Raw genomic sequence first — 16,496 nt, forward strand, 5'->3', positions numbered from 1 at the left:
AGAGGAATGCGGAGAGTTTTAAAACCCTGGTACTGTCTATGAATTCTTAAATCATGCATTCATATAATTTGCATGTTCATTTCTTCTTTTACAAAATGTTTGCTCCTGGAATTCTTATAGTTTCATTGTTAGTGAAAGTGATTTCTTTTCTTTTCTCTTCTCCCCGCACCCCCCAACCCTGTATTTTAAATTCTTAAAACCTGGCACTTTGCAGCATTATTCCTTTGAATGTCTTTAGTTCTGTAATTTTACACACCCCCTTATAATCTAAATTTAATTCGTTTTCAGAAGTTCTTTACAGAAAAGGACCCATAATAAGTTGTGATCATTCCCAATTATCTTCTCATAATTTGATACAACAGGATTTTACTGCTTTCTAAAAAGTATTTCTTAATTTAAAAAAGACTGGTACCCCCAAGTTTAACTTTATAAAACAGTAGCCATAATTTAACAATTTCCTAGTCTTAGAAGTATTTTCATATCTTTAAAAAAAAATGGTTCTTCCCAAGTTGTTATAATGCTGCAGTTATAATTTAACTATTTCACAGTTCTAGAAACACTTGGAACATTGAAGTTTTAAGCTTATCATTGACTAGAATATGCCACATTTTAGTAATAACCTTTCACTTCTCAGCATAAAATCAATTCTTCACATTCACATCTTCCTACTCATAAATCATGCCCAAAACAAAGCTTCCTATTGGTATCCTACCCTAACAAAACATTCAATGAGCATCTAATAAATTGTAAAATCAATGATATTTTCATTGTTCCCCACTAGCGTCACTCTAGAGGGCCCTCAGTCTGGTGATAAACATGCCTTTTATCTTTAGGACCTTGGGCATATTATGCTTGCAGTAAACATTTGCCTTCCCAGTTTGTCTATTGCTTGTGGTCCTTTCTAAATCTTGAGACATTGTTGCCATTCATTTAATATAATCCCTCTTTGGAGAAGACAAAACGGCAGCCAAGAGACATCAGGATCCCACAAGAGCGATTCAGAGCCAGGGTTAAGGCAATCCAGTTGTGATTCAGCTCGGTCTGAGGTCGTGCCTGTTACCCACTTGTTCTTGGGAAATTGTCATGACTCGTTCTCTCCCTGCTTCTGTCTTCGAAGTCAAGGAGGTGGCCCATAAAGGCTTTCCTGTCCTTAATACTCTATCCTGCATATATAATGTAAAACAACTGGCTGAGAATGAACAAAGCAGAAAAGACAAAGAGAAAATAAGATTCTATACGATCCAGGGTCTGCACAACTCTCATACAATGAGGAATTGGTCATTGTGGCCTCAGAGCTTACTGGCGTACGTGAGAAAGGAATCAGAACCATGTGTTCGCCTTTCTTTCAGGTTAGTACAACACCTATAATATTTTAATAAAATGTTCTAGGCTTAGAGTTTGTCTCTAAAACTCTCTAGAACTAAACAATAGAAAAATGAAGCCATTGACAGTTGGTGTTACTAAAAAAAATCTTCAGGTTAAAGTTTAAACAATAATGTTTTGAACCTTCCTTCTTGAACGCTCCTTGTAGTCAAAGTGAGATGAGTGTGTTTTGTGGGAAATGTTTATGTAATTCTATATTTTTGTGGGCATGAAAGATATACACCTGTAATAAAGTACCATGAAGTGGGGGGCTTAAACAGCCAAAATTTATTCTCAAAGTTCTGGAGGCTAGAAGTCTGAAATCGAGGATCAAGCAGGATTGATCCTTTCTGAGGGCTGTGAAGGAGAATCAGTTCCATGACTTACTCCTAGTTTCTGGTAGTTTACTGGCAGTGTTTGGCATTCTTTGACTTCTAGGAACATCACCCCGATCTCTGCCTTCATCATCACATGGTGTCCTTCCTACGTGCATGTCTGTTTCCAAATGTCCCCTTCTTAGAAAGCCAACAGTCAGTTTAGAGGCCCACCCCATTCCAGCATGACCTCATCTTAACTAATTACATCTCCAATGACCATAATTTCCAAATAAGGTCACATTTTGAGATCCTGGGAATTAGGATCTCAACATATGAGTTCAGGAGGGAGGCACAGTTTAAACCATAGCAACACCCCTCACTGAGACAGTGTAGAAAATAACTATTCATTCCGTTCACTGAAAAGATTCATACAAAGACATTTCTTGAACTCAAAAAATACTGTTAACAGTTCATGTGTTTGGACACTGCAGGGCAGTGTAATCCTGCAAATAATGCTGACAGAAGTTTTTAGCTTGCTTCAGAAATTAAATTATGGTGATGGCTTTAAGTACATTTAATGAGAATAACTGTTGTATATGGTGATTTTAATCTTACTTCTCTCTGAAGAGACTAGGAATAGGGGCAGATTTCAAACTCGAAATTGTCTAAGTGACACATAAGGAGAGGACCTCAGTGTCGAGATTCCTGTTGAACGGTTATGCCTCTTTCATGGTTTTGAAGCTGTGAACGGCTGCTCTTCATGGCAGTTCATGCTTAGATTTCATGTCCCTTAACATCAAGGAAGTTGTGATTGGCATGGACAAATGTTTCAGCAGGGAGGGAATGTTTAGTCATCTACTTGTCAGGCACTTGAAAAGAATATGATTTTCAGAGGATGTAAGGAGATAGCTTATATTAATAGAGCTATTGCATTGTCCTCTTCACATATGAAAGAAAAATGGATAATACACAGAGGGAAAGAGAATGTTATTTTCACGCACTTTGGTTAGTGTTGATTGCAATTCTAATGTCTTATGTTTGTCTGAAGTCTGACATCCTTTAGATGGGATAATTTTCAGCAGAAACGCAGTACAAGGGGAGACAAATGAGGAATTGCTGATTTATTCTGCCTTCTAGTCCATGATCATTGACTTCTCTGAGTGTAATCTTGGAAGTTTATGCTTCAACAACATTAACTTAAGGCCTGTATACTGTTTTTTGCCTTTTTTACTAAACACTTCCTCTGCCTGCCACAGGACCGCACATTATCTCAGTGAATTCTTTCTGCCGTCCTGTGGGGTGGGTACGATATTATCCTCATTATCTGTATGTAGAAAAGGAGGTTTCCAAATGTTGAGTAATTGACCCAAGCCACCCAGCGAGTAATTAATGGAATTGAGTTTTAAACCTGACTTTCTCTGGTTCTAGAGCTATTAGGCAAAGCTGTTCAAGGCCACTATAGTCTTTGAAAGCTCCTATTATATGCCTTTCTGTACTGGTGCATTGTTAAATGAAAACTAGAACATTAGAAAGTGTAAACATGAGTATGTTTTCAACCAAACATCTAGCGAATCTCCCTGTGCTAGTATAAATGGGCCTAACCCTTTAAATACCATGAAGGATATTCGGAGCCAATCATCACATTTTGAGGGAAGGCCAGCAATATTAGACAAGTTTGGGAAAGGAAGGAAGAATCATGTCAACTTACTCCTGACTTGTAGAAACCTAATAAATTAGAAATTATTAGAAATTATTAGTGAAAGGCTTTGAGTTTTTCTTCTCACTTTGATGTCCTAGGCTGTTTCCCTAGATGGTTGAGTTTTATTTACTCTGCCCCTTTCCAACTAGAGCTGGCATTTCTAATAGTTTTTAATAGCCATGGTTGTTTTTTGCAGTTGGTCAGAGCAGATGTGATCAAAAAGAAAACTACTGCTTATGATTGACTGACTTTCTTTCTTTCTTTCTTTCTTTCTTTCTTTTTCTTAAGAGACCTTTCATTTCTAAGATGAAGCTGGTAGCTATTGAAACCGTGATTAGACCTTGTAGCATAGCTGGGAGATGACATAAGGGGTGGGAGAGAGAAGTGAAATGTGCTTCTTCTCTTTATTACAGGGAGTTAATTTAGTTCCATCTCCACTGAGCTGGTAACATTTGCTCTGAAATTTCATGTTACTGATTCTCCCATGCTGTCTATTTCACTCCTCTTCTCTCCCAGGAAGGGGGAAAGGAGATGGTTGAAGAGAGAGGAAGGCACAAAAGGCAAGTTCAGCTGGCAAATCCACCCTTTGCCCAGGATACCCGTGTAAATGTATGTGGATGTGCTCATAGTATGCACGCGCACACACACACACACACACACACACACACAGGTTGAGTTGTGTCTTTCATAGGCTCTAATTTTCAAGACATGTTGGGTCTTACTTATGTCCTACCCTACCTTTGGAAATTATAGGTATCACAGTCTGCAGGGAAGCTTGGCTGCCTTCCTTGGGCCCTGGGCACTGCCATGGAGACCAGCCTTGAGCACATTAACCATGGCTAATGGCCACTTAGTGTGGAATTCTCCCCCAGAGATTGCAAAGTGCCTGCCCACGGGTTGAATCCAGGACACAGGTGTGTTTTATTTGGAATGCACCATGTGTGTTTTTTTTTTTTTAATAAAAAAAAATGAATTTATTGCCAGCTTTTAAAAATCAGGGACTTTCAAATAAGAATCTGATTTCACTTTTTCTTAAAAACTTAGTAAGTTTAGCAGCCCTGGGTTTACTTTGCTACATGCCAAGTGTCAAGTAACTGCTGCTGCCCCATTTAGGGGAAGGGAGACTTCCAGTTTATTACATTCCCCACCGATTTCCTATTGTCTGCCTATGTTAATTATTGTTTATCGCCCGATTTGCACTGTGTTTTATTATGCTGACCTGCTTCACTTTATGTTACCTTCTAGGCCTCTAGGTATTAGAAGTCCTTATGTTTTACTCTTAACCGCATTATGTGGAAATGGCAACCAGCCCTATGTTATTCACTCAACTGTAAATTTAGATTAAAAAAAAAAAAGAATAATGAAAACTCTAATATACATGGTATAAGATGAAGACAAAGAAGAACTATTGGCCTAGAGTGTTTTGGTCACCATCTATGATTTTCTAAAAGACCATTGAGTAAGGGATACCCCCAAGTATGTATTCCCAGTTGTATACCCATTTATTTATAAAAGCAGTGTTTTAAACCAAGCCTTCAGTTTGGATCATAGAACTTTTTAATCTTACCACTGCCATCTCTCACTCTCTCTCTCAGTCTTTTATTAGCTGTGCTTGGATCTAAATACAATTATGCAAAAAATGGTACTATTATTCAGACAGTTCCAGGGAATGTTTTTATTGGCAGTTTTAAAAGCTGACTTACTCTAAAGTATATTTTTGGAAGAAGTGCTTTTCTCCAGTAATATTTTTGATGCTACATAAATGTTTTTATTAGCTACATTTGAGTTAGGATAAAGAAAAAAAGTAATTTTTCCACTTAATAGTTTTAGAGTGTAATTTTAGGTTGCATTTGTGCTAAGTACTCCTGGGGTTGTTATTCTCATTTAGAAGTGGTCAAGTATCTGAGGAGTAGAACCCTGACCAATACTGTACCCCCAGGAGATAAAAGGCTCTGTCCTCAGCTTATGTAAGAAAAACAAACAGCTGCGCCTTGGTGGCTCAGTGAGTTAAAGCCTCTGCCTTCAGCTCATGTCATGATCCCAGGGTCCTGGGATCGAGCCCCACATTGGGCTCTTTGCTCAGAGGGGAGCCTGCTTCCTCCTCTCTCTCTGCCTGCCTCTCAGCCTACTTGTGATCTCTGTCTGTCAAATAAATAAATAAAATCTTAAAAAAAAAGAAAAGAAAAGAAAAACAACAACACAACAAAAACTTCCTGAGTTTATGAGGGCCCCCACCATGGAGGTAGTGATGGTGACGGTGACCATGCTGTTGATGGTCAGGGGACAGTGCTTACGCTCATGCCAGTGTTGGTAATAGTAGCAACAACCATTTTGGAGATTTTCACTCTACAGGATTGTCATTAGAAAACATCATTTACTTGAGAAGACTAGTCTGAATCCTATTTTAAAACATTCCTTTTAATGTCAAGCCGTATATCCAGGCAAGTGGATTGGAAATAGATATAGAAATGTTTAAAGTGACGAATTCCGGGCGCCTGGGTGGCTCAGTGGGTTAAGCCTCTGCCTTCGGCTCAGGTCATGATCTCAGGGTCCTGGGATCGAGTCCCGCATCGGGCTCTCTGCTCAGCAGGGAGCCTGCTTCCCCCTCTCTCTCTCTACCTGCCTCTCTGCCTACCCGTGATCTCTGTCTGCCAAATAAATAAATAAAATCTTAAAAAAAAAAAAAATAAAGTGACGAATTCCATGCCTCAATGTCAAGCAACATTTACAAATGTTCCTGGCAGACACATACTTCCATAGGTTTGGGAATATCATTTTCTGCTTCCAACTGTAAGTGACAAGCCAGTGTGCAAGAATAGAAAAGACAGAGTGATTATCTTTATGTTTTTAGCCCCAGATACCCATTCTTTGGGTGGTGATTTTTCTTGCTAAACTTTTTAAAAACCAGCTTTCACCAAAGGGTCCTGATGAGGAATCAGTATAATGATGTGAGTGAGTCCAGTGTCTTCGGGGCATGGCACATCATAGATCTTGGCACTGGCCTCAGGCTCCTTCGAAAATACGAGAAGGAAATTCACAGCACTGTGATTCACTGGTCAGTGCAAGTTGAATAAGAGTTAACAAAATTGCAAGATAGCAACTGGTTGCTTTACCAACGTTTCAACTCCTGATCCAGAGAAACTGTATCCGAGGGTGTTGGCCTGACACAGGTTTTGAGGGTCGGGTTTATTTTTCTGGGTTCGAAGCCCAACCATTGTAATGCACGTGTCCTAACTTTACTTGCTTGCCAAGAACCCTGACACATGCCTTACATTAGCTCGTGTTTTAGTGCCTCTTTTTCTCTAAGGAAAGTGTGTTCTGTCAGAGTATGTCCCATGACATTCTGCCCTAGCTGCATGTTCATGTAGACCAGCAGCTGAGAACACAATCAAGGAATGAATGTAATTTTCCATTTTGTAATTGTTGGTTGTTGTTGTTGTTTTTGACTCAGCAAATTAAATGCTTGCATTTCAATAAAGGATATTTTCTTTTTTCTAGTTTTTTAAGCATCAGCATATTCTTTCAGTGTTAAGTACTAGCCATTTCAGAATTTCAACAGTATTATTTCCTTTTGCAAAAAAAGAAAAAAGTGTCTTAGACCTTCAAACTTGTGAAAAGTAGTTTGAGGATCTTTATTTTTCTCTCTCTGTTATTATTTGAGTAATTTATTTCTGTTCTTAATGGCTTTATTGTTCTCTGGGTGATAACCAGAGTTTCTTTAAGAGATTTTTGTTTATCAGAAATTTCCTGCTAGAAGAACAATTATAGGATAAATAATCATTTGCTAAGTTTATCGTCAAAGAAATAAAAAGGTGATAAAGTAAGGGAACAATAGAGGATGTGGTGTTTTTTAAAATTTTATTTATTTATTTGATAGACAGAGATCACAAGTAGGCAGAGAGGCTGGCAGAGAGAGAGAGGGAAACAGGCTCCCTGCCGAGCAGAGCGGATGTGGGGCTCGATCCCAAGACCCTGAGATCATGACCTGAGCCGAAGGCAGAGGCTTTAACCCACTGAGCCACCCAGGTGCCCTGAGGATGTGTTTTTAATGACAAGGCAACACATTCCTGATATTTGGCTATAAAACAAATTATAGGCATATTTTAGAATCAGAAATGTATAGATTTACATGATTATAGAACAGAAAAATTCACAGTGTTTGACTTACAGTATCTTGTGAATAACAATGCTCAATGCTAAGAGTGGAGAAAAGAAGCCAAGTATGGAATGAATTTGGAAGAGAAACCTTATCAGAATTAGGTTTTGGCAGGATGAGAAGACCCACATGTGCCAAGTTTTAACTGAAAACTAATTATAATGGTCACATTATGAATTGTGCAGAAAAAGAAGGAAGTTATTGATTCTGATGTTTTTAGAGGCACAGGTGATTGGATTTTTTAAGTCTTTTTGGAAAAGAGCATCTCCTTAAAACAACCTTTCAGTCTGTCGCCTTTAACTGGTATCAAGAAGAATGAGAAATTATAAATATTTTAAAAAAAAATTAAAACAGAAAGGGTATCCTGTACTCAGTGATTCCAGTAAATGGACTGAATTTCTTGGCCTGTGATCATAATCTCACTTAAATATATTAGGTAGGTGATGGTAAAATATGTTGGTGTTTCACGGAAGGGGAAATTGTGATAGGGACACAATGACTTGTGTGGCTTCAAAAAAAATGAGGCTGTGGCTGCAGAGATATTCCATTTTGTTGGTAGAGGGCGCTCTTGTAAAGTAAATATAGCGACCGCTGAAACTCTCCCTGGCTCTGTGCTGTCAGCGTCACCATGGAGATCTCATTCCAGTGAGGGGGACTGGATTCCACAGTCCTGCTTTGGAAATGTGTAAATAGCAGATGCTTTTATTGCCTTTGTTTGAATCTCTGTCCGTGCACAGCAACTCAAACCGGAAGCTCAGAGGAGGGGAAGTCCATATTTGTATATAGTGGCTTTTTACTCCCTGGAAGCAGCTCAGTCTCTCCTGGGACAAGTGTGTGTAATGACAAGTTAATGGAAAAGATATAAATTCATGTTTTACATAAAAAGAGTCAGAAAGCCGAATATGTTTTCCGAGAATCAAAGAAATAATTCAAACTTCCTTTCTAAAAAACTCATTAGACACTTTTTGCTCGAAACAATTTATGTGCAATATATGTGATAAGTATTATTAAAATGGTTTTATTAACTGAAATTTATAATGCACAAATGTAAGGATACATATTCCTACGCTTGGAATAGATTTGTTTTCCTGTAGCTTGGTATTTAAGAGCCTGCTTTTGAATTGTTTCAAACTTCTACACATCTTCTGTTGTATGTAGCTAAGCTGTGTTTTAAATGTGTACAGTTGGGATGTAAGTAACATCTAACTATGATAGAGTCTGTCTCCTTTACAGCAGGGAGGGTTCAATGCAATAATGTATACTGAGGATTACATATAATAATGTATGTAACTATTCTTTTTAAAAATATTTTATAAAAAAGTGAGAGAGAGAGAGAAGGAGCAGAGGGGAGAGGCAGAGAGAGAAGCAGCCTCCCCACTGAGCACAGAGCCCAACTTGGGGCTCAAGGTGGGGCTTTATCCCAGGACGCTGAGGTCGAAACCAGAGCCAAAGTCAAATGCTTAACCAACTGAGCCACCCAGGTGCCACTATAGAACTCTTCTTGTTGCTGTTATCACACCAAGAAGAATTTTCATCTTTTCTTTATAGCTTCACCATATAAATGGCTGTGGTAAAACATAGTAGAACCAATGTAGAAACTGATAACCAAGAGAACTTAAGGAACTGTTCCAAATGTCTACAATGTTTATGTCAAATCTAGTCTCAGAACCCAGGTATCCTGATTCTCAAAGGGCTTTTTCCAACACATCTGGCAATTATAACTACCTATATTTTTTGAGGTACAGTGGCACTTATGCTAAGTGCCATCAGAGATAAACTCTGATGCAACAAATGGGATGCCTTTCTTTGGGGTTTTCCTATAATAATCCAAGTGTTTCATATAATGACCAAAGAACTGGGTAAGAACTGCCAATTAATTGATAGAATATTAAGCATTGTATGCCATAAACTGATTCCCTCCTTTAGGAACTGCATATATTACACACACACACTTTCTTTTCTAATATAGGGACATTTTGACAGGGATAGTATTTTCAGAGGAATACAAATTTCCAGAGCCTATGAAACTAAAAGTTGTGACAGATCCCAGGGGGTCCTGAGTTCAGACATGGTTTATAGAAGCAGACCTGTGCTGGCAGGTGACCATAGTCATTAATGACATTCACAGCATCATTTCAGTGGAAGCCTGATGGAAAGCGTGTACCTTATCCCAGCTTCTCTGTTAGCAACTTCCACCAGCCTTGCACCATTTCTGTGATGCTAATTCAAAGTAGGCTTTTCACCAAAGTAATTATACTAGTAGAATTCCTATTTCCCTAAGTGAAAAGGGACACCTATATGCTGTATTTTTATCCAAATTCACTTAGGAAGGAAGCCTGTTGGTATAGTGCACAGGAACAGCATACTGTTTTATGTTTTATTTGTTTATATTAAGTATACATTTGGCTTATACTTATTTGGAAGTAAAAAATGCATTTGAGCTAATAAAAGTAATGAAAATGGATCGAGGACTTATGCCCTTTTGAGTCACAGTCTTAACTCATCTAATCTTTAAAGCAACCAGTATGATGAACATATTTGATATGAGACACAAAGAGATGAACGCCTAAGTGACAGAGTTGGGTTAATTCAGAACCTGACTTTGATGACAGAATATGCTTGGAAATTGTGCCAGAGAAGATGTCTCTCTGGTGCTGAAGAATCCCACCCAACAGGAGGCCCTACCTCTGCCCTGACTAAACGTGGGGTCTTTAGAAATGAGATGTGTTTCAAGATAGCTGACTGGGATTTTCTAACTCTACCAAGTCGGAGGTAGTCACCGTGCAAAGACTGCAACTGAGCCACCTGACTCCAGTCCCATAACATAAACCACTGGTAGAGAATGCAGTTTACTTTCTGCTGAATTAGTAATTCACAACAGTGTGCTGGGAATTCTTTGGAGTGTAAGTCTATACACATATGTCCTGGAAGAGAAGAGATGAAGGATGAGAACAGTTATATTCTCAAGGCCCAGCACTGTGGTTAGTAAATAATACGTGTTTAATAAACATTTATTGAATGGTGACTAGGGTTTCAGGGCAGGGGTAAGTCACTTTGGATTGGAGTGGATAGAGAAGGTAAGGCTTGAATCTTCAACTGAGCCTTGAGTCATAGCAGAGATTTGAAGAGTTAGGTAGGAGGGGATACCAAGTGAAAAAAAAAATAAATAAATAAAAAAAAGAAGGTCATACAAAAATCCTTGCAAGTAGGAAGGAAGAATCCCTTTTTTGAGAAGAATATTTAAAGCAACTAAATTGAAATGTGTTTTAGGTGAGACCATAGCCTTTGCATTTGTCCTTATATCCATTCATCCATGAATCCATATCTGTCCAAACATCCAGTCATCCATCCATCCATCCATCCATCTAAATGTCCAATCATCCATCCTTCCATCCATCCATCCATCCATCCACCCATCTAAATATCCAATCATCCATCCATCCATCCATCTAAACATCCAGTCATCCATCCTTCCATCCATCCATCCATCCATCCATCCATCTAAATATCCAATCATCCATCCATCCATCCATCCATCCATCTAAACGTCCATTCATCCATCCTTCCATCCATCCATCCATCCATCTAAATATCCAATCATCCATTCATCCATGCATCCATATCTATCCAAACATCCAGTCATCCATCCATCCATCTAAATGTCCCATCATCCATCCTTCCATCCATCCATCCATCTAAATATCCAATCATCCATCCATCCATCCATCCATCCATCCATCCATCCAAGCAACCATCCATGCATCCATCCAATAAATGTTTATTAAGTATCAGGTACATGGCATGACTCCTGTAGACTTGAAAAGTAGGTTGGAACCAGATAGAATGTCAGAGTCAAGATGAACTTTAACTTGATGATGGCAAGCCATGGATGTTTTTCTGAGTCATGAACAGAGATTTTGAAAGTTTAAAAGAAAGAGTAGATTAGCAGAATTAAACAGGATGGATTGGAGAGAAAGGAGGTAGGAGTGAGAAAAATGGCACCAGAGGGAAATGCCAACGTCCGCAGGTAGGAGGATAAGCTGTGGACTGATGTGGTAATGGGGGTAAAGAGGAGGAGGACAGGAAAAGGCCTAGGTTTGAGAGATGTTAATACATAAATGGAATTAGTTTTTCTCAGCTGGTAATCCTGAATTTTGAGAACCTCAGATTTAAAAAGGAATACACTTATAGATATATAAAATCAGATCTTTATGCAAAACATTGGTAATCCTTTGATATTGTGTGTCCGGTAATGCCAAAGGAAACTCTCACAGTATACTGGCCTACAGAAGAGGGTTATACATCTTCTTCTGTTACTTTTTTTTTATTAGATGGAATATATTACAGCTACCTCAGAATCAATGATAGAGAGTAAAAGCATGGATAATAGAAATGCATAGATTATCCTAAATCCATCTTTAAGCCTCCTTTTCTATCAAATCTTCTATCGAAGTTTCTAACAAGGAACAGGTTTATAACTTTGAATTTGATTTACTGACCATACGCACCTCCTGTGCTGGGAGGTTGTGAGCAGAGAAATGGCTAAATGATGCCAGAACAGAGAGCACAGAAGACATTACAGTTTCTGATAGTTCAACACATTCTTTGATTTTAGTCACTGAAGATTGAGAGGTAAATGAATACATGTTGCTTGGCACTGAAATGACTTTTCCCTGTCTTTCTGTGCTGGGTGATGACAGTTACTTTTCTTTAACAATTGCTGCATTCCTTTTATGGTCTTGGAATCCTGGAGTTGGAAACAACATCAAAAGTTCATCATGTTTCATTTCCCACTTGCCAACAGAATTAAACCTAAACTGTCCAAGCCGGATCATTGGCTGTTCTGTTCTTTGAGTCTCAGGCTTAGAGGACAGTCCTGGGTATATGATGAAAGGGAGTTAGTTAGCTGGCAACCTGCTTATTGTGTGCTGGAGTTTTGAGGATAGTTATCAGGCTGCTTAGCAATAGCATAAAACATGTCCACATAGATGAATGTGATCTGTGTGGCAATCTGATGTTCTAGAATACAAATGATGGTAATATGTAGAATGAAAGGACAATTGCCTTTGGAAAACAGTATTTTTCATCTATTAGAGATTTGTTTTCATAATGTTTGGCACACAGCATAGCCCAGAGCAGGCCCATGATAAATGTTTATCAGCTAGGGAAATATGGCTGCCTGGGAGAGTGTGTTATGTTAATTTCCATTGTGTGGTCCCTGAGCTCTTTTCCCCTCTGGCCATCACTGCAGAACCAAAAGGAGCCCCATCATGCATTAGTCCATATGATGCTGTGAGAAGGAGAGAGTTCTAAAATCAAATAAAGGTTGGGAAATACTGTATTTTCGATCTTCTCTTTGGAGTTGTGATATATGTGAGCACATGAAGGGTTTGCAAGGACCAGAAATAAAGAAACCTGTTTATATCAGATGAATTCAGTATTTGCCAAATCTGTTTGGCCAGAGGACCCCCCTCCTTTTTTTGCACCAAACATATTAACCATTCATACTCGAAGAAATACTGCCTTTTAAGTTTAATTTTTCACATTTTTTGCCTGAGGGTGAGATCATGTTTTATTCATTTTTGTGTGTATATGCTCTATGTTAACTGGCGCATAGTAGGCTCAGTAAAGACTTAACGTGTGTAAGGTGAAAATGGCCTGTGTGGGGTTGGTGGAGTTGATATCAACTGCTGATCAGGAAGGCTGGGGTGGGGTGCTTGTCCTGAAGATAAAGATGGACAGGGCCATAGCTGGGATCAGACAGAAAGGGAGGGGTGACATAGAGTGGATTCTGAATTCAAAGGGCCTGGTTTTTTGTTTTTTGTTTTGCTTTTTAAGATTACAGTGAGAGGGGGAACACAGCAGGGGGAGTGGGAGAGGGAGAAGCAGGCTTCTTGCGGAGCAGGGACCCGAATGTGGGCCTCCATCCCAGGACGCTGAGATCATGACCAAAGGCAGATGCTTAGCCTCTGATTCACCCAGGTGCAAAGGGCCTGTTTTTTTATTTTGTTTTGTTTTAAAGATTTAATTTATTTAACAGAGTGAGAGAGAGAGAAAGAATGCACAAGCAGGGGGAGTAGGAGAGGGAAAACCAGGGTCCCTGCTAAGCAGGGAGCCCAATGCAGGGCTTGATTCCAGGACCCTGGGATCATGACCTGCACCAAAAGCAGACACTTAACTGACTGAGCCACCCAGGCGCCCACAAAGGCCCTCTTTTTATCTCAAGTAGAAGATCGGAGCTTCTGACGCCACTCCTGAAGATCTTTATAGTCCATTTTCCTTAATTGTTACAACATCCCTCTTAAACCACCGATTTTTTCAAACTTTCCAGAAATACGTCAGGGATGTACCTCATTTATACTTAGTGTTTATTATCAAACTATTCTAGAAATGTCATTCTTAAAATTTCAGCCAAGCGATTATTTGGAAATGAGAGCTTATTTGGAAAAACTATCTGAAGGCTACATATCATTGTCTTTGGGACCTCTAAGTCATGCAGTGTTCTCCCAGCTTACTGCTTTAAGTCTTACATTACCTTCTGTGTGTCAGGACAGTGCTACCCAGCATTGACCTAGAGCAGAACCCCCAGAGACGCCTTGCAGCCGACTACAATCCAGTGAGGGAGGATCTGATTGTAAACCCAGGCCAAAACGATCTAACACGCCAGGGGGTGTTGTCTGTCGGCCTCAGACATCCCTGGGAAATGCTATTAGAAAGTCTGTTTCAGGGGCACCATTGGTGGCTCAGTGGGTTAAAGCCTCTGCCTTCCCCTCAGGTCATGGTCCCGGGGTCCTGGGATAGAGCCCCGCATTGAGCCCTCTGCTTAGTGGGGAACCTGCTTCCCTTTCTCTCTCTCTGCCTACTTGTGATCTCTGTCTTTCAAATAAATAAATAAAATCTTAAAAAATAAAAAAAATAAGAATTCTCAGTTTTCTATCTTGTATCTAAGGTCTACTCATGTCTCTTTAAAAAAAAAAAAAAAAAGAAAGTCTGTTTCATACAGCTCTGAAGTGGCTGCTTCATGGTGTGCTCCAAGCAAAGGAAATTGAAAATAGAAATCAGCAGTGTTCCAGTGCCTTCTGTTGGCATCATACATTTTGTGAACAAAATATTTCACCATGTATCTAACAACAGAGAACAGTATGCTGGAAATTACTCCTTTTGACCACATGTACCTGAAAAACAACATTGAGCTCTCTTAAAGTTCTCATTGGAGAATAAGTTCAATAAATATCAAAAGGTGTTTTAAAACTTTGCTTTTGCCTATCTATGAGACGCTGGGTAGCACAGGAGTTTTCAAGTTTAGCCTAACTTGAGTGGTGGGCATACGGTTGCCTAGTGTCTATACCTGGGTCTCAGAAATAATCTCTTTTGTTATTCCTTTTACGAGGACTTCTACTTTTCTTTCAGCTGGAGGTAGAATGAGTCTGAAGGAGATCATTGTATTTATATTATGATACAGATAATTTTCTTCAGTAGTTATCCCAAACAGATCGCCGCACGTCTACTGTATTTGTTGCTAAAATCAGGCGTTGGCTTTTATTGCCATCGAGGAATATTACATTCAAATGAATAAAGGGGTGTTCCTTTCCCATGCGTCGTATTGCTGCATGCACTCTGTTATGAAAATAGAGAGCTCTTACCTCATGGCCTATTGATATGTCAAGTAATAAATGTGACAGTTACTGGTTCTATTTTCCCTATCCTGTCTTCCTGCACAACTGAAATGTAACATGTTTCTTACTAGTAACAGATGCTGGAAACCTTCTTTTGAAATTCCTCTGGAGAAGCTTTCCTGTTGATTCCATTAGATGTGGGAAGTGGCTTTATGCAGATGTGGGCTTGCAGGGATGCAATGTTGTAATTGCTGTTCTGCCGACCCCTTGCTGAGTGCCATGCTTTTCTCTTGTAGGTGATGTGCCTTCAGGACTTTTTTGGTGACGATGACATTTTTATTGCATGTGGACCGGAGAAGTTCCGTTACCAGGATGATTTCTTGCTAGATGAAAGTGGTAAGGAAAAAAAAAGTTCAAAACCAGGGGAAATTTGAGGCAGCTTTCCAAAATGAGCCGCACCAGGCCAAGATTATGTCAACCCCAGAGCTACCAAATCAGTTTCAGATCCTCGCCCAGCATGTCTTTTTCATATCTCGAATTTCTTTGATTTTTTTTATATCGAAAACAGATGAAATGATAATTGGAAAGGTTAAATCATTCAGAAGAGTAAATTACCAATGGCTAATTTATAACCACTTAATAACTAAATTGATGTTTTATAGAAAATCAGGATGCAGATTTCTACGTTTTTAATTCTTTGTTTTTGTCAACATGTGTAGTTGAGAGATTTGTGATCATAAAATTATTGAGTGTGTTTCTAGGTGGAGCTTTCCCTAGCCTCTTCTGGTTCCTAACTGGGAGGGAGAGTGGCCTGGCATCATCCCTTTTCCTTTAACTACTACCGAATTTATATGTCATTAGCATCTGTGAGGGAACAAAGAGGAGGAGGGTCGCATCCTTTGGTTCAAATTGAAATGTGATTGTAATAGATGAAGAAGAGACAGTTGAGTAAGAGGGAAAGACCTGTCTCAAGAAGTGAATATGAAAGGTTGTGACTTCAAGAAAGATTCCTTTCTGATGCTATAGTCATTTCAGAATCTCACCAGCATCACAGGAAAGATTATTGCCCTGACAGAAGAGACCTCTCCTTAATCATATTACTTCTAATTTAATTAGGGGAATATCACATATTTATGGACAATTCAGACACTAGGTGGTTGGAAATGCTTTTTGAAGTGGTAATGAATTTTCTGCTTAAATGCATGCAGAAACAAATTAGTGAGCTTTTGATGAAGGGGATGGGAAACACTTGAGCACTGACAGGATTGGATAAGTGATGGGATGTCGGGGGTCCCACCCTCCCACAGCTGAAGCTCGTTCCTTCAGTATCTGTATTAATACATATG

The 16,496-nt window shown here is 39.2% G+C and overlaps 1 protein-coding gene across 5 annotated transcripts in view; it reads left to right on the forward strand.

Annotated features, from left to right (window-relative positions):
• DCLK1 (doublecortin like kinase 1) overlaps nt 1-16,496 on the forward strand; it is a 347,358-nt gene that overhangs the window by 164,512 nt on the left and 166,350 nt on the right. For all 5 annotated transcript variants that reach the window (XM_059144249.1, XM_059144246.1, XM_059144247.1 and 2 more), the window contains exon 4: nt 15,447-15,546. In XM_059144249.1, the coding sequence (XP_059000232.1) occupies nt 15,447-15,546 (100 nt within the window). The remainder of the gene's footprint in view (nt 1-15,446; nt 15,547-16,496) is intronic.

This window comes from Mustela lutreola, chromosome 13, assembly GCF_030435805.1.
Source record: "Mustela lutreola isolate mMusLut2 chromosome 13, mMusLut2.pri, whole genome shotgun sequence".
Classification (NCBI taxonomy): domain Eukaryota; kingdom Metazoa; phylum Chordata; class Mammalia; order Carnivora; family Mustelidae; genus Mustela; species Mustela lutreola.